At 39.5% G+C, this 27,543-nt stretch overlaps 2 protein-coding genes across 5 annotated transcripts; both read left to right on the forward strand.

The window, feature by feature from the left end:
- The first annotated feature begins 424 nt into the window (after positions 1-424).
- prr5a (proline rich 5a (renal)) lies at positions 425-24,655 on the forward strand. 4 transcript variants are annotated; one of them, XM_086073294.1, is made up of 12 exons: positions 425-787; positions 3,661-3,791; positions 6,411-6,536; positions 8,005-8,085; positions 9,770-9,818; positions 11,710-11,767; positions 13,582-13,673; positions 15,606-15,746; positions 15,885-16,020; positions 17,446-17,724; positions 19,792-20,066; positions 24,506-24,655. In XM_086073294.1, the coding sequence occupies exons 2-12, from the start codon at positions 3,661-3,663 to the stop codon at positions 24,539-24,541; spliced, it is 1,404 nt and encodes a 467-aa protein (XP_085929420.1). In that variant the 5' UTR covers positions 425-787; the 3' UTR covers positions 24,542-24,655. The 4 variants fall into 4 exon arrangements, with proteins under 4 accessions (XP_085929420.1, XP_085929419.1, XP_085929422.1 ...); XM_086073296.1 differs by having other exon boundaries at positions 429-787; positions 19,781-20,066; XM_086073293.1 differs by lacking the exon at positions 24,506-24,655 and having other exon boundaries at positions 426-787; positions 19,792-23,112.
- LOC147176420 (transmembrane protein 60-like) lies at positions 24,538-26,787 on the forward strand. Its single transcript, XM_086073297.1, has one exon. The coding sequence runs from the start codon at positions 24,538-24,540 to the stop codon at positions 24,940-24,942; it is 405 nt and encodes a 134-aa protein (XP_085929423.1). The 3' UTR covers positions 24,943-26,787.
- Positions 26,788-27,543: the final 756 nt, after the last annotated feature.

Raw genomic sequence — 27,543 nt, forward strand, 5'->3', positions numbered from 1 at the left:
CTGCACACTGCTAATACATTCTATTAGTGGGCTTATTAATGAACACTATATGTTCATAATGAATATATGTATGAACAGTTCATACATGCAACGGTTACTGTGTGCATTTGTAATTGTGAATGGCTGTTAAAATGATTTTATAACCATCTGATAATCTCCACAGACTCCACACATCTTTATCTTCCCACGCGTGTTCTCTAGAACACTGGTACGAATAGGAAATAGGCTGCTCTGAAAGCAACAACTCCCCACAAATGCCCGAGCGCTTGTGGCATTCAATGCAATTAAAATGATAATTGAAAAAAAAAAAACAGGGCTTTTTCAGAAATAAAAAGATCAGATGTGTGTGCGTGTGTACTCGCGCAACCGTTCCCTTTGTTGTCACTGGGTTGCTTGTGGCGTTCAGGGACGTCTCGTAAACAGCAGGACTCGTCTTCCAACATGACACCTTGCGTAAATAGACACTACCGCGCGTGCATGTGAGAGTGCCGCTGCTGTATCTGGTGCTTCTCGTCAAAACAAAGCGGGGCCGCGCGCACGGGAGCGAGCGGAGGCGCATGCTTCATGAATGAGTTCTCCGCGGTCTGCACTGTGCAGCTAACAGTAAACCACTACCACCTCAAACGGACCAAACACCGGACTCATTGCTCGCCCGGTTCCCGACTGGGAGCTCTATCCGTGGATCGAGCCCCGCTGAGCCACCGATGAGCCCGAACGGAACCGACCTGATATCGGAGCTATATGCACTCGTCATCTCGGCTGGAACCAGGCAACAGGACACGGAACGGTGAGCGTGGCAACTTTAGGTCCACAAACTCCACGCTGTGATGCATTTTTTTGTGGACTACAAGGTGTTTGTGTGTGGGGAACACCTTCGAACACTCCTTTCTTGGATCAACGTGGACTGTTGCATGCGTGCGCAAGATTGATTGGCCATTTTGTATGTAATAATCACAACAGGCCCGGTCGCAGTCTGCTTGCGATAGGCCGGGAAAGCAATGCTGTGTGGTGGTCGGAAAAATGTTATCGCAAATAGACAAAGAAGAGGGTGGAAAGCCCCCCCCCCCCCCCCCCCATGATTGTCTTTGTCTTTGGTGGTCTCCAACCTCACCTTTGACTGAAGACATGAAAACAAACACACCCATGTTGTGTTAGGTGTGGCTAGGCATGAATATAATACGTTGTTCTGTGGATAGGCATGAATATAATACGTTGTTCTTTTTGTCGTAAAAAAGGGACTTGCCGCCCAGACTGTTGTTCACCCTTCTGATGGGTGGCGCGTTTCTATGGTGAGACACAAATAACAGTAGCGTTATGACATGTCACCCAACCATGGAAGTCGTTTGAGCATTTGTTCCATATCCTTGATATACAGCATAGATCCCATGTACTATCTTTGTCCTGACTAGTAAGGCAATTCAGAGCACTAGTAGAACGACTGTGTCTCACTTGTAATGTTTTTACCCACTACAAGTATCTTGTTAGCCTACTAATATACAATTTAACTTTAATAGCTAACTGCTGTGCGCTCTAGTAAATGGTACATCATTTATATAGCGTTTTTCCAACTTACAAGGCTCTCAAAGTGCTTTACATTTCGACTACTCATTCACTGATTGATGATGCAGCATCAGGAGCAACTGGGGTTCAGTATCTTGCTCAAGGATACTTCGACATGGTCACACTGGCCTGCGATCAAACCCACAACATTAGGGTTGCAAGACGACCATTCTACCGCTGATCCACACTACTAATTTATGCCCAACTACTAGGCAGTGTCCTACACTAGTCGCTTTCCTTATCAACAAATGAACGCTCAGGCGGCTTTCAATATTGCCTTTTATATCAAGGATATTTCACTGAAAGTCCATGTACTATGTTGTTAAGTGGTATTTCCTTGATGACACATATCCCAAACAAAACAAAAATGTAGTGAATGTAATTTAATTATTACTACCACCAACATGTTGGTAGCCAACCAAGGCCTAAATGAGTATCCCGAAAAAATAGCTCACCAGTGATGGGATGTTGTTATTTTATAGGAATGTTGTAGAAATGATAATTTTTTTTGAGTTTTATATAAATAAAGTGTTGATATTCATCAGTTTTCTTATAATTGTGATCAATCATTGACATGATCGGTCTCTTCACATAAATAAATACTGTATTATTTATTATTAATAATAACATTAATAAAGGTCATTAGAGCAAATTAATAATTTCAGAAGTGTGTATCAAACTGATGGCCCTTCACATTAATCAATACCCAAGAAATAGAAATAAACAATTAACTACAACAACAACTACATTTGAGAAACAAGTCAAAGTGAAATTAAAACTAACTATAATGGAAAATCGTATTAGTTGGGCCTGCTTGTAATAGGGTTGTTAGTGACGCATAGTAGTTGATTTAATTGATTACAAAGTGCATATTGTTTGATTGGTTGCATAATAGTGGGTCAAAAGTGGCACTATTAGAGGAAATGAAATGCTACTAGTAGTGTTTACTAGTGTCATACTCGTGAGGACAGAGCATACTAGTCAACGTATCTAAAGATGGACATCAAGGGTATCAAGGATATGGAATTATCACACTCACTCTCCTTCTCACACTGCTCATGTACATACATGCTTTTACTCTTGGCTAATGTGTGTGTGTGCGCGTGTGGTTATGTGGCAGCGCAAGTTGAGCAAATATTGCAAAACTCTCCCAGTTGGTGTGGAAAGAACACACACAATACTGTAGCTCAAGACTGCACATGTACGGTAACACCTTTCAAAACACCGTTGTCCAATTCGAGGCTCACGGGTCAGATCCAGATTTCTGACGCACAAATTTTTTTCCAAAATGTTCTGTTAAAAAATTGTATCAAAAATCATATGAAATTTGGAGAGTCAGCCCAAAACGTGTCTTTACAATAATATGTTTGTTGTATTTGCCCCCACTACTTTAAACGCGTATTCAGATTAATATTGCGTTTGTAGAATAAGATGTACAGTAAACAGCAAAATCCACCTGTTTTTATCCAACATCAAATCACGGCTCACCTATTTTCTGAAGCTGACCCTTGTTACCTGAACCCTGAGCAACTGTGATGTCATTTTCAATCGACAGCAAGTGGCAAAATGGCCGCCGCCGAGACTGATAAAAGCAGGTGGATTTTGCTGCTGAACTCATACTCCACAAACACATAGAATACTGTACAAACATGTTTAGACTTGTGGGGCTGTATGGAATATATTGTAAAGAACATTTTGGGGTTGACTTCCTTTTTAACTAAATGTGAAGAAAAAACAGTGAAGCACTGTGAATACTTTCTGGACACACTTTATTCAAAGTGACCTTTGACCAGCCTCTTGGAACATTTGTTTTTGACTTTAGAGTTTCCACTGTATAAACATAACAACCTTGGTGGAGGTAATGATGGGAAATGTTAATTCAAAAATGATCTTTGAAGACAGTTATTTTTACTAAGAGGTCAGGTCAATCATTAAAAAGAGCACATCTGTGCTATTAAACCGAGCAACAGAAAAGTCAATGATCAATAATCAGGTTAACAATAAGTTGTGCTGTAAAGGATTTTTCATTGTGGTGTCTCTTCTTTTAAGTATTCCTGCCCTCATCATATTTTAACGTCCTTTGTGCTTGTCCGTATGGAGATGCTGGATGGACTCAGGCGGAGGCACGCCTCCCGCTCTTCCCCGCGGCCCCTCTCCCTCAACTTCAGCACCTTCTCGGCGCCTCCCCCAAGCCCGGACTCGGACGGTGGCAATGAGCATCCAATCAGGAGGTAAGCATCACTCACTCGTCAAGATTAATGGTTACTAAAGCCGAGCATTCTGGGTAATCTACTTATTTGCGTGCCGTTAAATCCAGCCCTTGTGCCCATCTAGTTGAAACCATCTTTGACCCTTTTTAGGGAAGATTTGCGTTACACCTACAGTGCAGTGAACCTGCAGTTTTAGCAAGGGATACATTTTAGGCCGACCAGCTAAACATCAACACTGTACTAGGTTATCACCAGAGGTGGGCAGCAACATGTTACATTTACTCAAGTGACTTTTGGGATAAATTGCACTTGCCAGAGTCGTTTTGATGTAATGTAATTCTTTATTTTTCTTGAGTTTATATGTCAAGAAGAAACATTACTTTTATGCCATTACATTGAGCTGAATTCTGTTTGCTACTTTTATTTTACTTTTTTGTACAATTGCCACATAATTTCTTGAATTGTTTTTTGCTCTGATGGAAAAAAAACAACGTCAGAAGGTACTCACCAGTTGCTCAGTATTTGAGGAGTCTTTTCACGAAATACGTATTTACTTTTACTCAAGTAATTATTTGAAGAACAAGAACTGTTTTTTACCTATGGGTGGTATTTTATTTTAAAATAGCCTGCTCAGAACCATCAAAAAGCCCAAAATGGGTCACGATACCACCTAGGGGTTTACATGGTTGCTATTATTCTAAAGCAGAAGTGGGCATCGAGGGCCGGAGTCCTGCAGGTTTTGCATGTTACCCTTCTCCAACACAGCTGATATATGATCAGCTCATCAGCAAGCTCTGTATAAGCCTGATAACAATCCTGTTGATTGGAATCAGCTTGTGTTGCGTAAGAGAGAGAAGGAAAGACCTGCTTGGGAATTGGAGCAGGGTTGCTGGTTGAGGACTAGCCTCAGCACATGGTGCTCTACCATTGAGCTAAACACCATCCTAACATAAACACACTTGATAATGATAAACAGCCTTGGGACGGAAAGTATTGCATGATGCAATGCACTCTGGGAATTGACCAAAGTGGCCAAAAAGTACATAAGTACTCAAAAGATTTTTTTCTCAAAACCCTTTTTTCTGAAAGTGTAGGTCATTTACGGGAAACATATACTCTTTGAAAAGTTAAATTAACAACCCGAAAAAGTTCCAAAAGTGTTTAGCAAGTCAACTGTCTTGGGAATCGTAGTTACTGGATCTGAAATAAACACTAAGAAATCATCATAACACAGGTTATTTTCCAAACTCTGTCTTTCTTTCACTAAAACTAGCCAATTTAAGTGCAATTAATAAAGGTTCAAATATTTACTTGTTAACAGAGTAGGTCATTCTATCTAACAGGAGACTTTGAGCGTGTGAGGTAAACAAACTCCACCCTGCTGCTGTATTACAAACAAGACAGGAAAGAAAATTAGTTGTTTGCACTTTGTGTCAAACAGGGAACTTTTCACATTTGGCGAATATGATGATAACCACTATCCTATGGAAAATGGTGCAATGTCTGTTTACATATGTTAAATATGTATGCGCTCCTGTTAGTCTAAACACGGCAAAATCCACCTGTTTTTATTCATCTCAGGAGGCGGCCATTTTGTTACATGATGTTGACTGAAAATGACATCACAAATGCTCAGGACGTAGCTAACAACCAATCATGGCTCAGCTTTATAAAACAGGTGAGCCATGATTGGTCAAAACCTGAGCCCTGAGCAAGTGTGATTTTTGGTGGACAGCAAGTTGCAAAATGGCCGCCCCCTGAGATGGATAAAAATGGGTGGGTTTTGCTGTTTACCACTTGCTGTGGGCTGACAATGACATCACAGTGCCCAAGGTCACAGCTTGCAGACATCACATGAGCAAACCCAGCAAACAGATGGCCGTGATAATCGTTAGGCACTGTGATGTCATTTTCAGTTGATAGCAAGTGTCAGTACAAGGCAGCCTTCTAACAGGCCAGGCAAGTTCCGTACAACAGCTTGATAAGTTGTTTCCAGCCACTGTCAAACATGTTTAAAGCATGTAGGTCTGGTAAAACTATTTTCAAAAATTATTCTATGGTCTCTCTATGTGGCAGATTGTCACCAATTGTGGAACATATCCTACCGCGCTGTTAGCGGGATTTCGCTGTACTCTTTTAAACGTGTGTGTTGTGCTACCTTGTACTCCTGTCCTCCTGCGTGACAGGAAGAGCTCCTTTATTGTCCTGTATTATAACTCCACTTCCTCTTGCTCTTGTTTATTGTTATTAATAAGCCATGCAAACGCTCCTCCTACTCCTCTTCCTCCTCCTCTCAGCTTTACAGTGACAGGCGCTCAGCTGCCGCTAACCCCGCGCTTCCACTGGCATCTGTTTGCTGCATAAATATTTGTTGGCATCAATGGCGGTATTGTTTGGGAATCCCATCGGTACCTCTGTTCTCTCCTCCTCTCTCGGGACCTCGGGGCAGCGCCTATCCTACTTTCTCATCTCGCATCACTCTGTCCTACTTTTGCCCTTTCTTTTGCGTCATCCTCGTTCTGGCTTCCCGTCTTCCATTTCCTCTGTGTCGCTCTCTCTCAACCTTCCTTTTTTTTACTGTATACATTGCTCAGTGTGTTTTGCTTGCTGGTGTAACCCCTCCTCTCTGACTCCTATGAGGACTCTGCACCGGCTCAAGCTGATGAGCTCGCCCAGCCTCAGCGAGCTGGCCAAGAGCGACAAGGGTTCACCGGAGGACAGAGGCGAGAAGCAGAAGAGGGCTGGAGCCAACGCCACCTGGAACAGGTACGTTCGGTTGGGGTTCAACTCATTTCTGGGTCAAATTTATTGTTTTGACCAGGTCTTGTTCAATAAAACATACATGATTAATGTAACTGGATTGGATTCAATTCTAAATGTAAATATTCCCCCCAAAAATTCATACTAATGCGCCAATTAGGAGTAAGAAGTTTCAATTTGCAGCAATTATACTTCTGAGAATGTCTTCTATATAAAAGTAAAATTACTGCCTTAAATCCTTAACTGAATCGAAAACCAATGTGAATTGTAAATCGAATCGAATCGGGGCCTGCTGAATCGAATCAAATCTATTTTGGAAATCTGATACCGAGCCCTACTGCCCGAAGCCAGCTGGGATAGGCTCCTCGGAGTTCGAACGTTTCGGAACTTGTACAAATCGGACTCCAACCAAAAAATCGGAGTAAAAAATGCCTCTGAGTTTGACCTCATTCTCGGAGTTAGAACATCCAAGCAAACCAAGCAAAGCCGAACGTACCTTGATTGGTTAGCCGAGTAAAGCCGAGCGATGCCGAATGCTCACGTTGCGGTAGTGGAGACGAAGCGCTGCTCATTTTCTAGCGGGTGAATACTCCCGGAGGTGCTCCGTACATTCGCTCATTTTGATTTTTCCATGACATTTTTCTTCGACATGGGCCCAAAGAAAGACAACAGTGCCGGTGGCAGAAAAGAAAAACGTACAGTGCTACGAACCATAATGGATTTAGTAAGGAGATTATCGCGCCGTTGTAACTACTTCCGTAAATACTGGCACATGAACCCCCCTTAGCTGTTCAACAACGTGCCTGACGTTAAACAGCGCACAAGGACCCCTTGGTAGGCAAATCAACAATATGCCCAATGTAAAATACACTAACTCAGCACTAAACTAAAGCATGCATTCATTAACATAGCATTTTTCATCCAGTGAGGCGATCACACCACAACAAAAAAGGTAAAGTATTTTTTATTGTTTAAATACTGTACAGGGTGTACATGTTTTTTACATTAATAGTAATGAAAATATGAAATTTATATTTTTGGAGCTTGGGAACGGATTAATTGCATTTACATTATTTCCTATGGGGAATTTTTTTTTCGGAGGTTGAACAATTCGGACTTTGAACACTTTACAAGAACAAATTGTGTTCAAACTCCGAAGTACCACTGTAATAAACTTTTCACATTCAAGGGAGGCTCTGCAATCCTGCCTATCCTGACCACACTTCCTTGTCCTTGGTAGGGTGCACCTTGGACTGGCCAGCAGTCAATCACAAGACTCACAATCCATCACATTCCCACTTACAAGTAATTTAGACAAGAGTCGAAAATCAACCAAACATTTATGTTTTTAGATTGCAAGAGGAAGCCAGAGTAGCCAAATCAAAACAGAAATTTGCAACTTCCCAACTCGCAACATATTACTGTGATTGTAGACTAGAATGTCGTTTAAAGTTTAGTTTGTGTGTGTTTGCAGCATCCACAATGCTGTGATTGCAGTCTTCCAGAAGAAAGGTTTGGGTGACAATGAACTTTACGTTCTCAACGAAGGCGTCCGGTAGGTTAAGACCTCAAATGTACTGTTTTGTTGTTGTTGTTTTTTGGGGACTATATCAACAAGCATTTCCCCCCATTTCTTGGAAAAGGCTATTGAATGTTTATCAGCATTTTTTGAAGACTTTTTGGAGTTTAACATTTTTATTAAAATTTTTCCCAAATGCATTTTAATGGGGGTCAATTATAACTACACGGATTTTCGTTGTTGTTTTTTTCGGGCGACGGGGCTTTCGAGTCTGCTGCTTCCTGTCTGTGGAATGCTCTCCCAGATCACCTCAGAGTTCCACAGAAGGTGGAAGCTTTTGAAAAAAGGACTCATATCCTTTCTTTTTAAAAACGCTTTTCTTGATTGATTTCTGTTTTGATCTTAGTCTTGACTTCTTTTTTTTATTTATTCATTTATTTTTTATTTATTTTTACTCTGATTTTTATTGAATGTTTTTTTACTGTGTGCTTTTATTGTTGCCTGTGCTGTACACTTTGAAATTAATTTTCTAAACGTAAAGTGTGTTACAAATAAAAATGTATTATTATTATTATTATTTGAGGGCCGGGTCCTTAGTTCGAATAGTTGAGAATCAGAGGAATATTGATTCCATTTTATGGGAAGTAAAGGGAATACATTTGAAAGTAATGATAGGTATGGGCGAGTACCGATACCAGGTATTGATATCGTGCCGGCACCCAGCCATATTTTAAGGTATCGGTACTCGCAACGGAGGTCGATACTGGTATCGGCCACAGCTCTTGTGGCCATTTAATGATCAGTAACTAAAGGCATGTAAGGCTGACAGCTGTCCATTAAGATGCATTTTCAGTACGTATATGTAACACAGACACATATATGAAAAGGATTCATGTCCTATAACTTCATTAATTAAAATGTATTGCGCCACGTACTGTATTCTGGGAACTGAGCGACTTTATCATAGATTTGAGTAGATAGAACCGTCAGCCTGCCACCGCTGCTGGCTATTATGCTGCTGGCTATTATGACAACCTTGGAACCGTAGAATTATGAACTGCTTAATCCTTAAATTCTGTTTAGTTATGTTATTACTGCATGTTTTTTCATTATTATTAACTGCTCTTTTTCTTATTAAGGACAAAATAAAAAATATATTTTGTTGGTGTTAGAATGGATTAATGGCATTTCCATTTATGTCAATGAGGAAAGATTCAGATACTAGACAGAACTAATCAAATGTCACCACTGTAAAAAACAAAACAAAAAACCTACTAGCTTTACTTCTACTGAAGTAATAATGATAATAATGGATCAGATTTACTTTTGCCACCTCTGAAATATCTTGGGGCATTCCAGTTTCTTGTTGTTAGAATTCTACTTAAGATTGTGCACTGCTGACTGAGCACTTGGTGTTTATGTCACAATACTGGTGTATGTGCTGTGTGTTAATAGCAGATATGTCATTATCTTTGCACACTCCAGTTTTGCACCCCCCCCCCCACACACACACACACACACTCAATACAAAACCGTAAAGTACACGGTAGCAGACAGACCCACAGGCACGAACAAACGCAAAGATAAAGAAGACGCACAATGTCCTGTTTTGTAACGGAGCGCAGACAAGTAAACATTTGTTTTGTGTGGGTTGAAAACATGACTTGATTGACACATTTCATCCTCAAGTCACCTGATAAAGCAAATGTTCTTCCACCAGGCACCTGCTGAAGACCGAGCTGGGTTCCTTCTTCACGGAATACCTTCAGGTAATCCCAGTAGAACAATGATTATAATGACACTTTTTAGAGCAGTATTTTCCAACCTTTTTAAGACAAGGCACATGCAGTGAAGCCTCAGTTTATCACACGCGGCATGTTCCAGGACCAGTCGCAATATGTAAGTGAAAATCTGTGGTATACAGAGCAATATAAAGAATATTCAAAATAATTCAACGCGCTTTTAACATATTTCTTGAAAATGCACATTTTCAAGAAATGGAAGACTCTTGTAAAAATATCACTTCAAAGAAGAACATAAGAACAAGAAAGACTCTTGCTAACACATTTCTCCAAATTCAAGGTAAAGCATACGTACGTAACTGTTAGGCAGAATCTTTCTTTGTCCATATTTAGTCAATTTCAGTTTTTTTCATAAATTGATACTGTCGGTCAGTCCCCACAAGGGTCTTTTATTTATATATATGTGTGTATATATAAAATTATTAAACAATCTAAAGTGCTGAAAATAGCTTGAAAGCCTATAATGAGAAAATGTTTTTGAACCAAAACAATAGCCTTTTTTTCTGGAGATAAGCGCATTCCTCCGGATTTGCTCCAGGCTGTTAGTATGTCACTCCTAGTTGAAGTTTACTGTAAAACTGACCCATAAAATAAAAGACCATTAAACATTAAAACCCAAAATGTTTAACTAAAGCATATAATTTGTATTTCATTGCTATCTTAATGCAACATTTAAATAGTAAGTCAAGTCCAAATCTTTCTTTACAATATGTTCTAAGCGGCCCCACTAGTCTAAACTTGGCGGTCAGATTAATATTGCGTTTGTGGAATATAAGAGGCTGTCCAACGTTTCTCCTTTGCTGTTTGTAAACACAACATTCAAAACTGACACTCGAGGAAGGCGAGGACGAGTGTGAAACCAGCCTACCAATCAGGAGCTGGGGTTTGCACACCAGAATTTGCATATGCAAACAAGACACAGGACTCAAACTCGTAATGCGGAAACAGTCCACCAATCTGGAGCGGGCGTTCGAACGGAGAAATTTGCATATGCCACTTATAGTAGCTTGCCTCTGTGGCTTGGCTGGAAGCAAAACGTTGACTCTCCGCCCACAAATGTCCCGGACAGGCCAAAGCGATTCCTTCTGACCTTTTTAGTAGCAAAATGCACTCGTTTTGATCTATCTCAGGGGGCGGCCATTTTGCCACTTACTGTCAACTGAAAATTACATCAGTGCTGAAAGGCTCATCTTGCAAATGTCACATGACCATTCCCAGAAACCAGGTGAGCCATGATTGGTCGGTCGCTACCTAAGCCCTTCGGCACTCTGAAGCCATTTTCAGTGGATTTTTCGGCTTAAATCATATTCCAAAAACTTAATATTAATCCAAATGCCATAATTAGATTCATTCAGATGTGTTATTCCCAAATTAACATACTCCTTGTGGAATCTGTTCAGTTGAACACAAAGCTATTATTCTGTTGTATGAATGGCAATAGGTGGATACACAGAAGATAATTGTTTTGCAAGGCACTATGGACTATATGCCACGGAGGAGGCAGGACTTCCGGTTTTTCACCCATCAATTTTGTTTCCGTTTCCGGTTTGCGACGTGTGGGCCGCGTCCCAGTACTTGCGCTTCCACCTTTGTGCCCCTGGGTTGCGCGTTCCCGTCGACGGGTGCGAGGCTGGGGCAGTTGGGAGGCACAGGGGTTGGGGTGCGAGTGTTGGAACGCCGGAAGTCGGAAGTCCGTGGCATCTACCCCATAGGTCACTGGCATAGATAAATAAACAAAGACACATTATATGTAGTATTAGTAAATCATCTTTTTCTGTTGGGAATCATTACATTTTACATGTTGGTGGCAGATATTCTTTATTTTGTTTCTTTGTCTTTGTTTTATTTAATGTTGCAGAATCAGCTGCTGACAAAGGGCATGGTCATCCTGAGGGATAAAATAAGGTTCTACGAAGGTATGAATTCCTTTGAAAGAGATACAATATGTTATAATATATCACTGCTACATTGTGAAGCTGTTCCTGGGTATCTTAATGGCATATTGTCAAAATATCAGTCTGATACAAGTGAACCCCATAACCTGCTGTGTAAATAGCATGTCCGGCCTCCATTACCATGACAATATGGGCTGGATGTAGCTGGCCAGCTGCTTGCTTTTATTTGTGGAAGCAGAGCAGGGCGCGTGTTTAAAAAACACACACAAAAAAACAGCGCCCCTAAATCTATAAAAGCATTTCAACTCATGGATGCAGCAAGTCATATGCTTTACTGTGTGTATGTGGTGCATGGACACATGCCCAAATTGCATGTCAACAACTACACTGAGCAATCAAGTATTAGCAGCTCATCTGAAGATAAAACTTTGCTGTCCATGCAACAAAACGTCATGCAGCTCTGCTTACCTTAGGGCTTTGAGATAATAGTACTTCAGATGCTGGAACTTGGCAACTTTGTGTGGAGGTGGTTATTTTGTAAATTAGCCCCACTGTTGCATCACAGTCAGTGAGACAGACACATTTAAAAAAAAAAATAGATTACTAAAGATGTGTATCATTTGTATGCAAACAATTAAAATGTTATGTTTTCCATAAAATGTCCCCTTTAAAGGGGAAGTCAACCTCCCCCAAATTGTTGGACAATAATATGTTCTATGCAGCCCCACTGATCTAAATATGGTATTCTGGTTAATACTGTGTTAGTGGAATATGACTTAAATAGCAAAATCCAGCCGTTTTTATCCATCTCAGGGGGTGGCCATTTTGCCATTTGCTGTCAACTGAAGAGGACATCAGTGTTGCTCAGGTCTCAGGTAACAACCAATCACAGCTCAGCTTCAGAAAACAGGTGAGCTGTTAATGGTGGCTGCCTGAGTCCAGTGATTATTTCGTCGACGAAAGATTTTCGTCACGAAAAACACATTTTCAGACGAAAATTAAGCAAAAACTAAAATAGAAGCCATTCATTGAAGCGATAACGATAACTAAAATTGCCTGACAATTTCGTCAATGACTAAAGCAAAAATGAAAAGAACGCAGTGACGAAAATTCACACAATCCAATCAGAAGGACTGAAACGCAGGTGGGAGAAAAGAACCACTCAGAAACTGTTCAGTGTTCACTGCACTTTATTTAATGTTCAAACATGTTTGCATTCATTCTGCAGCTGTAAGATTCATCTCAAGCAATTATGCACTTTTATTTAGGTGAAAACTAATTTATATTATTGTCAGTTCAACATGTTTCATTGAAACAATTAATTAAGACACTGTTGTATTAAATGTGTCTTGCGTGTTAAACTACAGTTACAAATAGGTGTGTTATGACTTTTTGTATAAAAGTTGAAATGTATGCTGAAGGAAAATATCGACTAAACTGTCAATTTAGTCGACTAAAATTGCTCTTTATTTTCGTCAACTAAAATTGGGTTGAAACTAAAATACAATCAGATGACTAAATTATGACTAAAACTAATTAATTTTAGTCAAAAGACTAACTAAAACTGAATTAAAATTTCTCGTAAAAATTAACACTTGCGCAACATTGATGTCATCTTCAGTCGACAGCAAGTGGCAAAATGGCCGCCCCCTGAGATAGATAAAAATAGCTGGATTTTGCTTCATAACTCTTATTCCACAAATGTAATATTAATCAGAATGTCATGTTTAGACTAGTGAGGTCACATATAACATATGTTTGTGAAGACATGTTTAAGGTTAACTTCCACAAATAAGGAGCAAACTTTAAGTGTTATTTTGTTTGCCAACTTGCAGGTCAGAAGTTACTTGACTCTTTGGCCGAGACGTGGGACTTTTTCTTCTGTGACGTGCTTTCCATGCTGCAGGCAATCTTCCATCCCGTCCAGGTAGGCCGTCGTCTCAAGAGGGCAAACGGCAAGCTCAACAAAGGGTGCATTTCTTTCCTTGGTCTTCAGTGGGGACTTTTTCTCCGTAGATGACATTCTTTAAACCATAAGATTTTTTGGCCAAACAGTCTTACAGTTCTGCGCAACAATACAGCTCACCAGCAAAAGCTCATGTAGCGCGTCAAAATTTTTTCACACATGCTTCAAACAAATGTTCCAATTAATTCATATATGGTGTTTATGGTATTATGTGTTTGACTAATTTTGACAGTCGGACAGACTATTGTGCATATGATGACCTACACATTGAAATCATGCTGACATGTTTTGGAGAGAGCAGCCATTAAACTGAGAATTCAACTAATCGATTTACATCAGTAACCTTACTAATTCAAGGTAAGGTCCGAAGGATTTCCCTCAAAAATAAATGCTAGCTGTATACAAATGAAATTCGTCTCAATTAACCTCTGGGTTTCTGTTAATGTGTGGAGATAATTTTGTCTTTGCCTCCGCCGCCTTTTTTTGTTTTGTTTTGGCCTTTTCGGGACATTTCTGGCCAGAGACTCGATGTATTCTCTCCAGGCTCCAGCCAATCACAGAGCAGAAGGCATGTCACTGTGGGCTAGCGGGGCGACATTTCAGCAGACTGGACCGATTGCTCGCAAAAACAATGGCTGCCAGTGTCAAAAAGAAAATGTTCCACAACAAAACATGTTGTGTACGCTTGAAAACCAGGTTTCATATCCGCTTTGCTTTTATCCGCTTCCGAGCCCTGACTTGGGCTGAAGAGCGACGCAGAGTTGGCCTCCTTGCTCTTGGACGGTCGGGTAAGTGTGCACAGAATCTTAGCCTACTAATTTAGCAGCATGCTAGGTTGCAATCTAGAGCGAGACTCAATAGGTGAAGCTAAGCAAATAAGTGAATGCTTCTCTGGTGTTTTTTCCCCTGTACAGACCGGGTGCGACGCGATCGTAGGTCGTGGAGGCGTGCTACGGTGCTACTATTAGTGGTGTTGCAGGGAACACAGTCTGGGATTAGTCAGTCAGTCATTAGTCATTAGGCAGTGGATGCGTGTCGTGTTAGCCAGTGTAGTTTGGATGTGCAAATGTAATATTTTTGCTATGACGTCATCAGGGCCCTCAAGTCTCCCGCATTTGGTGTGTGACACGCTGGTGTTGGGCTGTGTTGCTGTCTAGGCAGTGAAGGCGTGAACTGTTTAGCCTGAAGGGAGGAGTGTTAGTTTTTAATGTTGTTTACAAACTGCAAAGGAAATCCTTCAGACCCTACATTTAATTATTAAATGTGCTAGACGTGGGTTCATTTTGCTAACCATTTACATAGATGCACTGAGACACCTGACACATGTACAGCTCCCGGCTGTTATACTGGATTTTGACTGATTTTGCAAGGCCCACAGAATATTGTGTTATATTGGTATAAAAACATGGAACCTACCAAAATATTGATTTTTTTATACTCTGCTTTTGTAATAACTACCATTGCTTCAAGCATTCTCTTTAGTTCAGAGGCTGCATCAAAGCCTTCTGTATGCTCTATCTTAAAAAAAACAACAACGTATAAATGTGTCTTTGGGAGCATAGTAATATTTAAAATAGAACGTATTTATAAGTTTTGGGGAGCAAATTAGTGGAAAAAAATATTTACATAACATACAGTACATAATACACAGTCATATGCCTTGTGAAGGCTAGGGGCAGATTACAGTAGATTGACAGACTATAGCAACACATAACGCCTGAATTCTGATTGGACAATAAATCTAACACCCTCATACACACACTGGAAGCAGTGCAGCCAAGTGAAACACTACAAAATGAGGAGAATGTTGGGAATAAATTGATAAAATAACTAAATAAATAAATTCACCATCACCACTGTGCTGATCCTTGTTATTGTTGTTGTCTGGCGCAGGGCAAGGAGCCGTCTGTCCGCCAGCTGGCTCTGCTGCACTTCAGGAGCACCATCGTCCTGAGCGTCAAGCTAGAGGACGCCCTGTCTCGGCCCCGTGCGCGCGTGCCGCCCTCTGTTACGCAGATGCTACTCATCCTGCAGGTAACGCCCCTGTCACTGTTTACGATGGCACTCATTTTCACACATGCTAATAATTATCCACAGCCTTTGTGACAAAAAATATATTTTTGATCCATCCATCCATGTGTGATGTATTGACAGTTATTTTTGTCACTGCAGGGCGTTCACGAGTCACGTGGTGTGAATGAAGACTACCTGCGGCTGGAGTCTTTGGTCCAGAAAGTGGTCTCTCCCTACTTGGGCACTCACGGGCTTTACTCTGGAGATGACACTGAGGACCACTGCTGTGTTCTGGGTGAGACCCATATGTAATTTGGGGCTCAGTGATAGAAACTAATTTTAAAAAATGGTATATGTATTCAAGAAAAAAAGCAGTAGATATAAACATTTGGGGGAAAGTCATATCTATTTTTAAAAAGTAGTATATAGTCGAGGAGGTTGTGTTACGTTCCAAAAAATAGGTGAAATTCGCGAAGTAGTCAGTTTTATTTTTTTACATTTACTTTAAATGTGTTTAAGGCTGTAAAAACCCTCACCACACATTTCATACACTTTTCTGATAAAGGCATATGTATTTTATCACATTTATCTCTTGTTTAAACATTCTCAAAGTTCAAACTTTCATAAAAATAAAAATAAACTAATGTAAAAAAAATAATTATGTAAAATTGCACACACAAAAAAATCCATGAAACAGTGAGGCCGCGAAAAGTGAACCCTGTTATAGCGAAGGAACACTGTATATATTTGAGTAAAAAGTAGTCTGCATTCTTGGAAAAAAATGATTATTTAAGATCACCTTTATTCGTTCATCAATGGGGCATATATCTTTATAAGAAAATGTAGAGGAGAAGCAAAAAGGCATGCATATTCGCAAATTTTTAATATATATTTTCAGGAAAAAAGTATATATTGTGGAGAAAACATTGTTTATTAAGAAAATCTAGTTTTTCAAAAAAGTATATTTTCAAGAAAAAACAATTGAGAAAGTCATTTATTCAAGAAAAAGTAGTACTGCATATTTGTGGAAAAAGTGTTTATTCAATAAAAAGTTTTATATGTTTATTTTCAAAGAACGTATGTAAAGAAGCTAAATATTTTGCTGCAAAAGCATAAGCAAGCAAAGGAGGCTGCGCAAAACGACTACGACACGGCTACCCGCCATTGTTGTTGACAGACTGACAGTCACGCGAGAATTGGCGCATACGTCATCAATCTGTGACAATGCGTCGTCATCGACCTGCGACCATTACGTCATCACTGGAGGAGTATCCTGCATATGGTGTCCAGACGGACGCGTACAGGGCGCGTTTTGAAATCTTTCCACTCTGGAGCCCGGTTTCAAAAGTGATCGGTTTCAAGCTCCGAAACCGCGCCATCGTGTGGACGAAAGGCCTGAACGGTAAGAAACTTGTGAGGACACATTGAAACTGGCTTTCATGTGCACGGGGCCTTAGTCAGCTTAGTCACAACTACTTTAAATGTCTCAGCCTAAGGTTTTTTGAATAAATAAATTTCTTTGACATCGATTTTTTTTTTCCAGTTAATGTTTTTTTAGGAATTCAGTCATGTTTTTCTATAAAAGGTAGTGTGTTTTAAATGAGAAGTCCTAATATGACAATATTGAAATTGCGTTTTTCAAGAAAAAAGTCCTGATATTATGACAACACGAAAGGTGTGTTTGATGATCTGCCTATTCCTGTTTCTGTTCCTCCCTTAGAAAAACGCTTCCAGTGGGGCTGGTCCAAGTCTGCTGAGCATCTGTCCAAGAACCCGGTGGTGCGATCGAAAAGCTACAACATCCCGTTGCTCCTGACGCCTGTAGCAGAGTATGCCGCTGACTGCGGCTCGGTCGGCAGCGGAGGAATCCGCCGCCACTCGGCCTGCGAGATGATCTCCTGCCTGGAAGAGCAGAAGTTGAACTACGCCGAGCTGGCGGAGAGTTCCGACCTCTCCGGCTCCGCCTCCAACAGATTATGCGTGGGCTCACAGTTCAAAGGTATGTTTGTATTTTTAATGTTATCAAGTAACAGCCAATCTGAACCCACAACAATGAAAACCCAGCAAAACTAGTGTAATTCAATGGTCATTGTTTATGTACATATTGACTTTGTACTGCATTTAAAATCCATACACAAGTTTGTGAATGAGTATTAACTCATTCACTCCCAACCATTTTCACTGAAGCAACCCCCTTCGCTCCTGGCTGTTTTACTGGATTTTGACAGATTTTGCAGAATATTGTGCTCTATTGCTATAAAAACATGGAACCTACCAAATGAAAGATTAGAGTATCTTCTTTCACCAGGAAAAAAAAGTATATTTGTATCAGTTTCCGTTTTGCAGCAATTGGCATTAGAATATAGTTTAGTTTCATCATTATTCACAAGCCTGTTGAAAACTGGCAAAAAGAGCTTGTTGCAACATGGCCCTGGTTGATCTCTGCTGCCAACTGCTGTTTTTTTTTTTTTTTTTTTTATAACTACAATTTCTTTAAGCAACCTCTTCTGCATCAAAGCCTTCTGTATGCTCTAGAATAAAAAAACAAAGAAAACATATATATAAGTTTTTGGGAGTGAAGGACAAAGTATTAAAAACGTATTTATAAGTTTTTGGGTATGAATGAGTTAAATGAAAGAAGTCCTCCAAAGCACGTCATTTCTATAGGTTCAGTAACTCTCAAAGTTTGGTAGTATGTGGGCTGACTCTAGTGGTATGCAAAATAATCACTTCCTAAGTACAGTTCAGTGGTATTTAACTGACAAATTCAATATGTTTTGCATTTAATCTTTAAGAACTGTTCATTCCTAAACATTTATATAGGTACATTTTTTTACTTGGCCGGCACACTTTAGTTTACAGTGTTTTAATGAAGATGTATATTTCATATGTATTAATGTATCAATCTAAAATAGATTAAACATTCGAATAAGTAACGAACGTCAATAGTTATGATGTATCTGATCCAAAATTAAGATAATGTGAGAAAGTGACGCTTTCCTGCTATCTGACTTTCTTTACTCACGGCCGTCACGGTGAGGGAGCGAGAGAGAGAGAGTGTGCGAGAGAGAGCGTGCTTGCTTGCTTACTTAAAAAATGCGTATGATCCATTCTGCACAAAAGGTCCATAATTCAAGTCGACCAAGTGGGAAAATTCTGACCACTCCAAGTTAGCTAGGTCTCTACCAAAACACTTTCACTGCGTATTTCCGCTTGGGCCCATCACCGTACCCTGCGAAGCCAGCACGGTGTTGGCGAGCGTTTCCATTACAGCTGACCGTGTCTGAAGTGGACCGTGCAGAGCTGCTCGCGGCCCTCACACCTACGTTGGGCCAGAGCGAGCCCAGGACATGACGTAAAACACCACGGCAGTTGATTGGACGGTCGGTCCTGTGATGCCATCAGTAAAGGACATCGGCGAGGGGGGAAAAAAACAACAACTTACCAGCCGTGTTCTTTTTGACAAGTGTTCATCTTCTTCTTCACTCCCACTGCTATCAGCGTGTATAGCCTCGAGGGCTTTCCGACGATAAAACATTGTCCTTTTCTTCGCGGCGGCGATCCTCCTTGAGTTGCGAGCTCTGAAGAAGCGCCACATCTGAAGCACCACAAAAAACAGAAACCCTAACCGATACCGGGCAGCGCCGTCCTCCATGGCTTCCGTGTTTTGGTTATGTGTTGTTTCCCGCGCTCTACTATTGTGTCGCAGCCGGTTATGCGTTACTTCCGCCCAACTTCCCGGATGCACATTGGAGGTGGAAACGCATTGCGTGTGTGGGTTGGGATGAGTTGACCCGCCAGCGAGCCGAGCAGTGCGGTGCTGGGCCCCAACAGAAATATGCTATAATTGTTGCTTTTGAAACGAGCTCATGGCCTGAAAGAAAACAGCACCTTCTAGTGGCCAACTGGGAAAAATCCCGCCGATCCCGCCTTCTTAGTCCGGGCCTAACTATCACTTGCCTTCATATGTAAGGGTTGCAAAAAATCCGCAAATAAGTCAACTTGTGACTGCTATAGCGCAAATATGTCACTATGACGTGATAACTAATTTACAGGCATGATGCAGACAGGAGCCACCTCGATGGACCTCCCTTTGTCGTCCCCGTCCATCCTGCACTCGTTGGGGGCCCTCCACGGCACCGAGGCCACCACCACTGTCACCAACCTCAGCAAGGCAGGGTCCTGCTCGCCGCCCAGCGAGTCGTCCAGCCCAGAAACCATCATCGGACAAGTGCTCCAGTCCACCGACTCCGACTCGGACGGGATATTCATCGACTTCCCGCCTCATTCCTCCGAGGCTCTCGGCTATGGGCGCGAGAGCAGGCAAAGCACAGTGTAGCTGTATGTACACACACACACACATACATGCACGCACATGCATGATGATCATTGTTTGTACATTTCATGGCTTTGGATCCATCCTCTTCTTCTCCATCCATATGATGCTTTTTTTTAAATAATTTAATTATAAAAGTTAAAGGCTTGAAAAAAGATGAAACTTTAGTGGACTCCTGTTTATCGATATATTCCAGACCCACCTGCCATATGTGAAAATCCACAATACAGGGACCATAGCAAAACTTCAAGAAAACAAAAGACTGTGTTCTACCCTTCCCACATACTTCAAATGTAAACTTATTAAAACACACTTTTGAAAGTATTATACTTTCTTGTCAAAAAACGGGACATTGTCATATAACATCACTGAAGAAACAAAAAGAAGACTCCAAATAAGAGACACAGTATACTTGCTTCAAGCTGTTTATTTTTCATTCCCATTTGAAGTTTATTATGACACGTAAAATAAAAGACAGTTGAACATTGCAATTGCATAGCTTAACATTCAACCAAACTATTTAAGACTGCCTAACGGAAATTAGCATAGCTCTTTTGGTTGGTAATCATAAAACCAGCAACTGCTACTTTCACACATTTGGAGCATTAGAACATACAAACAGAAAGTTACTTGCAAGCATATGTTCTTGCTGCTCTGTTGAAACGATGACGACGATGTACTCAGCTTAGTAGGGGACCTTCTCTGCCTCTTATTCTTGCTGTTTGTCAAGCTGCATGTCTTCCAGTAAAGCTTAGTGCTGCCAGGCATGTTGTGGCACAACATGGTACTAAAGGTGTGCACACTAAAGGTGTGCAACTCTGAATTCAGGCTTGCCTGTATCCTGTAAAACTTAAATAAAAAAACAACAACAATCACTGCGATATAATGGGTGTGATCGATGAACTGCAATATAGCAGGGGTTCACTGTATTTTCAATACAAGAACACTCAGACCTCCACCAAGGTTAAACTCCTAACAATAAGTGACCAAAAATGCAGTGATTGTTTATTCATATTGTGTACAAGAACAATACCTTAAAAATGTTGTCATTTGCCGCAAAACTTTCTGGAGGGATGCAGCATGGGCCAAAGAAAGGACGGTGGCATTTTGGTGTAGATCGAGATAAACATGCATGCGGTCACTAGCCATTGAAAAGCACGTATGTCCAATATTTGTACTTTTCCCCTTTTTGATCTCCCCCCAAAAAGTTGAGCCATTTTGTTACTTTACTGAAAACTGAGAACATTTGGTGATAAATGAAAATTCAGATGTATGCTTTTAAAAAAAAAAACCCCGAAGATGTATGTTTTAACAAAATGTGCATTACATGTTCCAGAGGGCAAAAGTGGTGATATATGCTTTTTAATAGAAAGAGACAGAGACAGACCATGTGCCTTTTAAAAGAAAACAACAAAAATCACCTCAAAAATTAGTAGATTTGGAGATGCATGCTTTATAAAAAATAAAAGCAGATAAATGCTTTTTGAAAAAATAGAACAAATCACAAAATTTGGAGATGCAAGTTAAAAAAAAAAGTGGAAAATGTATAATTATTAAAAAGTCACATTTTGGGGAGTCCAGCTTTATAAATTGAAAGATATTTGCAAAATTTGATGATTACAGATGTATGCTTTTTAAAATGAAAAAAAAAAACTGCAGACGCATGCTAAATTACATTTACAGCAAATTGGAGATGCACTTGTAAAATCAATCAAAAGAAATTTGAAAGAAAAAAACTTTTCAGATTCAGAATTTTCTGAAGGAAAAAAAAAAACTGAATTTGGATATACATGTTTTCAAATTTTTTAAAGGGAGAGTCATGTTTTTGTTTTTAATCAGGGGACACAGGCTTTATAAATAGAAATGTATTTTAAAAAGTCTGATGATAATGCCCTGGATTAACTGGCAACCAGTTCAGGGTGTACTAGGGTGTACCTACTGCCCAAAGCCCCCCGCGACTCTTATGAGGACTAAGCGGTTAAGAAAATGGTTGGATGATGATAATGCTCTATTTAAAGTATAGATACATGGTCTTATGAGGACTAAGCGGTTAAGAAAATGGATGGATGATGATAATGCTCTATTTAAAGTATAGATACATGGTTTTATTTTTAATCCCAACATTGGTCATACATGCTTTTAAAATATCAATAATGAAAATGGTTTTCTTGTCAAACGTTTCATAGTGGTCACTTTAGATCTGCACCTTTTATTTGGATCTGTTCAAAATGTAACCGCTTCTGCCTTCTCCTCGACACACCTCCACACATAAATTTTGTGGAACTCTCTCTTGCTGTTTTCACTCACATTCCTTGGGGGAGGTAATTGTCGAAATGATTATTTTTCTTTTTATTGATTGTGTTGGCTTAAAAGTGACGAGAGGTCACCTTAGTTCTATTGTTTACCAACTGAAATAATAATAATAATGATGAGCAGCTTCATTCAAATGAGGATCACATCATAATTTTTCTGAATGTAAAAAGGAATACCATTAAAAAATGTTTTTAATTATATATAAATAAATAAAAAGACCAAGAAAAAATTACATAAGGGTTTTTCCGCACAATCTTTAAACATTTGCACCATATTTGAAAGTGTCGTGTGTTATTTTTGCATTTGGTCAATGCATCTTGTGGCTAATGGGATGGTTTAATGTTGTTGCTTGTAGAGGTCCAAAGGGAACAAGTTGCGTTGTAGATGGTGGTGGTGTTTTTTCTGCTCTGTACAAACAGACATTGAGGTTTTTGTTTACATTTCAAAAGACAGTTGTACTGAATGTTGTCTCACACACTGTATTTTGCACCTTGTAAATACAAGTGCGTTGTTAGTTTTTCAGACAGCTAGAAATAAATAAATAAAAAAGTCACGATGTTAAACTTTGAATAATAAGGGCTTTAAAAAAAAGATCTTTTTCAACAACAACAAAAAATGTTTTACCTCAATCTTTTTGTACTTTACTTTTTTGTACAATCTTTGGAGTTGTACTTTATATTCATTTGTTATACTTGCCTGGTATGAAAACAATAGATTTGAATAAAATGTTCAAATGTGGATTATCATGTTTGTCTTCTTTTTGTGTTGTCTAGTTATTAAAGATCAACCACAAAAATGCAATATTTGCGGTCATGCTGTTATTTATTTTCTGACTTTGAATCAATATTTTTTTTAAATGCCATTCTTTTATAACAAATGAAAATGTCTAACAAAATGTAAAATACCGGTAGACTTTGCTATACCCCTTTCTTCTTTTATACAGTGAAAACCAACGGCGCATTGCTTTTGCCTGTGACTCGCATGCAAAACAGGCAGATTGTTATAGTAGTCAAATGACATTTAATCACATTTTGAAATAAAAGTTATCCTTACAAATCAAATTACAACAATCCAAATTACAATGCTTTTCAATAAGCTTCCTTTCACCAAGTTGACCACCATTTTACAAACAGATATATAGATACATGCTTTGTATAAAGAGAAAAACGTCTTTCAATAAAAAGCAGCTAAACGTTTTAAAAGAAAATTGACTTTTTTTAAATGGGAAAAGGGGAATGATTTTTATTATTATTAAATAATGTGCTTTTTAAAAAGAGAATATCATTAATGGATATAAAAATACATACAGATGGAGAAACTGTTGTTTAAAAAACAAAACATTTAGTCTTTCATTTGATGTGCTTCCATTGTGAAACGGTAGCCTGATCTTTCCGTTTCCGCCGTGTCGACACGGCGGAAGTCTCGCGTTACTCACAGTAACTGGAAGCTAACTGCTACTCTCGCTGCTCAAGACAAACATACGTTTCTACCGTAAACGGAGACAAAAAAGGGTCTTGTTGGATAAACGTTCGCTCAGAGGCCGACGTCAAGAGCCAACTGGTGGCGAATCGCCTGCTGAGCTCGGTAAGACGTTTTCAACCATGTTTTATAGTCTTCGTTCTAAACTTGTGCTAACATGTTGGGTTGTTGTTTTTCCTCATAACAAAAGTCTAATTTTTATTTCCGAATCCAATTTAACCCTTGAGGCACCTTTAAAAAAACTCACACTATAATCCCAAGGGACCATTACCATTATAAAAGTGTTCAAATAATTAATACAATCATAAATAAATACACCAATAATGTGTATCTAAATAAATGACATTTTTATCATGTAAAGAAAGAATTACCTTTTTTTTATAGGCTAAATAAGAAAGTCAATGTATTGTTAGGAAATTGTAATTACCCTAGATAATGTTTATCAACTATTGGATGGCGATGCACATTTACGTTGACTGGTCAAATTCAGAAAAAAAACCCCAATTCCATATGAAACTTACTTACTTGCATGTCTTTGCAATATGCGTGTTGCATTGGTCAATATGACAGTATTGATACTTTATTTAATTGAATGCACTCGAAAGACAAGATATTTAATATTCAAATTGCTATTCCCTGTACTTGTTCTCAGGTCCTGGCCGCGTGGACGGCCGTGGCCCGTCGATGAAGATGTCCCTGATGCAGCGAGTGTTCCTGTCGTGGATCTTCAGCCTCATCTTCCTCATCATGCTGGTCCTCAAGTTGGATGCCAAGGTGAACTGGAACTGGTTCCTTATCTTCCTCCCCGTGTGGACGCTGGACGCCGTCCTCGTCCTCCTCCTGCTGGTCAAGCTGGCCGGTCGGTGCAAGGCCGACCCGGAACCACGCGAGGGCGACCCGGGTGCGGCCCGCCGACTGTGGTACCTGTTGGCCGTGGGTTTAAAGGTGGCCTTCTGCCTGAGCCTGTGCTCCCGCCTGGAGGGGCTGACTGACGTGTGGCTCAGTGTGGTGTGTGTTCCCCTCTGGGTCCTCCTGGGGGGCTCCCTGTTGGAGTTGGGACGCAGTGTCTTCCGCACACGCAGGGAATGAACTTGGTCATTCTCCTTGCTTGCATTTTTCATTACTTTTCTTACCACTGATGACTCCAACATTTTTCATTTTAGGGGTCCACTCCCCGCCTTTAAAGTGAGATACAATTTGCCCCAACACCTGTTAGACTGTGTCACGTCTATCATTCCACAGCAGCCTGGTGAGTGATCATCACTAAAGGTTCCACTGTTCAAGACGATGCACAATACGTAACTTCTCCTGTGCAAAATGAGACGTGGCTCTTGAAAGCATTACATTTCAAGTTTATTGAAATCTTTTTATGCATCCAAATGAATAAAAAATGCTTTAATTGAAGTAAAAACATCTTCAAAGGGTGTAACTGGCTGTGTGCCATCACCTCCAGGATACGCAAGATTGTCTCAAGACCATGTGCCAAATTGAACAGGGGCCATTTTCTATTTTAAAAACAACCCAAAAAAAGTGTGCAAGCTTTAATTATTTTATTTTTCTATGCTTGATGAGTCTCACACCCTTATTCTATACGGTATCTATATAGTTGCAACTTGCAATGGTTAGAAATGCACCCAATTTCGAATGAATTCCAGTTTGTGGTGATTTGTTGGAGGAACACAAAGCACTTTGCAGAGGACTGCTGTACTTGGACTGTGTTCATTTGTGTCAGGAGGTTATAGCAATTTCTTTCTTTGCATTTAACTAGCAGTCTGCAGTAAAGTAAGATTTCTATAGAGGAATAAAACGCTAAGCAAAAAAAAAAAAATCTGCAAAAATAAAGTCGAAAACGACCAGAAAGAAGTTTGAATGTTAGGAGAATAAAGTTCTAGACAGCTTACAGAGGGGTTGGCAACTTGATGTTCGGAAAACAACCTGACTCTGAACCAAGAAAATCATTGTCAACTTCATCCGTGGTGTGTGTGTGGAGAGGGTTCACACATTGGCCTCCTACCATGGCTTCCTCATCTCTGACATCTCCTGGACAGACAACATCTTCAGATCATCAAGAAGGCTCAGCAGCGTCTTCTCACATACTATGAGGACTGCACCAGGGCAGAAAGAGAAAGAGACAGCTCAGAAAATCATCAAGTGCCCCCTCTCCCCTCCCTGACAGACAAAAAAATCATCAAGGACATCTACCACCCTGGAGCCGACCTGTTTGTTTGCCCTCGGGGAGCCGCACTACAGGTGTATCAGAGCCAGGACAAATTGACTTAACAGTTTTTTTTTCTCCAAAAGCCATCATGGCTCTGAAATCTTAGATTCCCCCCCACACGCACACACACATGTATAACAGTACCTCCAACACACTGCAATCTTCTTACATATTTTTATATTCGATTTATATTTGATATTTATTTTAGGAAGCCATAGTTTTTATCTCTATTTAATATAGATACTGCACTAAAAGGAGATACTTAAATCTTATTGTACATCTGTTTGTATAATGACAGTAAAGGCTATCTATCCATGAATTACTAATACATAACAATACAATTGTTTGAAAATCAACAGGGCTTCCACTTACATTAAATTACACAGATATGGTAGCAAATTTACCAATTTCAATACCAATAGTACAGCACTAAATATATTGGAATATAAATATATGTTAGTTTTTTTCCACCATGCAAAATTACAACTTTACTCTTGCGTATAATGATGTTCATGTTTTGATTTAACCAAATTAAATCCTTCCATTTTAAAATTCACCATCCTTGATTTGTTTCGCACCCCATAATATGAGATGGTATAAATTGATTTGATGTTACTGATGATTTGTTGTTTCTTTAAATTTAACTAACTTGAATAGTTTGGGCTTTGGAGAGCTAATATGTCGTTACATATTAATAAACTTAAATTAAAGTTAAATTGGGTCAAAAGTTTTGTACTTGGAAAAAATAAAATTTGAAACTGAAAATTCACGTGTTGATCTTGATTTTTGCAAAATATAAAAATGTATTAAAAATAAAAAAAGAGACATTTTTTCGGGTCAAATTTAATTTTGATTCACTTTAGTCATTCTTTTCGCTTTCATATGTAATTTGACATTTGAGGTATTTTTTTCAGCATGTTTTATCTTTTCAAATTCAGATTTTATTTATTTTACAGTTCAAAATCTTAAGTGGTTCAGCTTCAAATCAGTTTTTTGAGTTTCAGACTTTTACTCGAATGTTACGTGGAAGGCGTGGTATCAACGGAGCAGGCAGTGCCGGACTAGGACTCATTTTCGCGCCCTGGAGTTTTAGGGCTCAGACCGGCCCGCTTTAGTTCACATTTTAATGAATATACACAATGTTACAGTTTGTGTATCAATGTAAAATAGATGAGCATTCCCTCCAACGATATTCATATTGCATTTGATCACAAGTTTAATTTACAATGGAATGCTATTACAAGAGCACGGTCTTTGTTAATTTGAACAAGTATGTGAAAATAAAATGGGCAAAAAAAAGAAAAAGAAAGATAACCAAAAAAAGAAACCAATAAGCAAATGTACATTTAATGGGATAAGACATTTTACACTTCACAAGACACACTTACTGAATGAAGTTAAACCAGCAAGATTAAGGCAGCTAACTCTGTACTTCCTGTTAAAACTCTTATTTTGAAATGTGTTCTCACCAA

Source organism: Leptonotus elevatus, chromosome 4 (assembly GCF_054856555.1).
Source record: "Leptonotus elevatus isolate MCC_2025b chromosome 4, RoL_Lele_1.0, whole genome shotgun sequence".
NCBI classification, from domain to species: domain Eukaryota; kingdom Metazoa; phylum Chordata; class Actinopteri; order Syngnathiformes; family Syngnathidae; genus Leptonotus; species Leptonotus elevatus.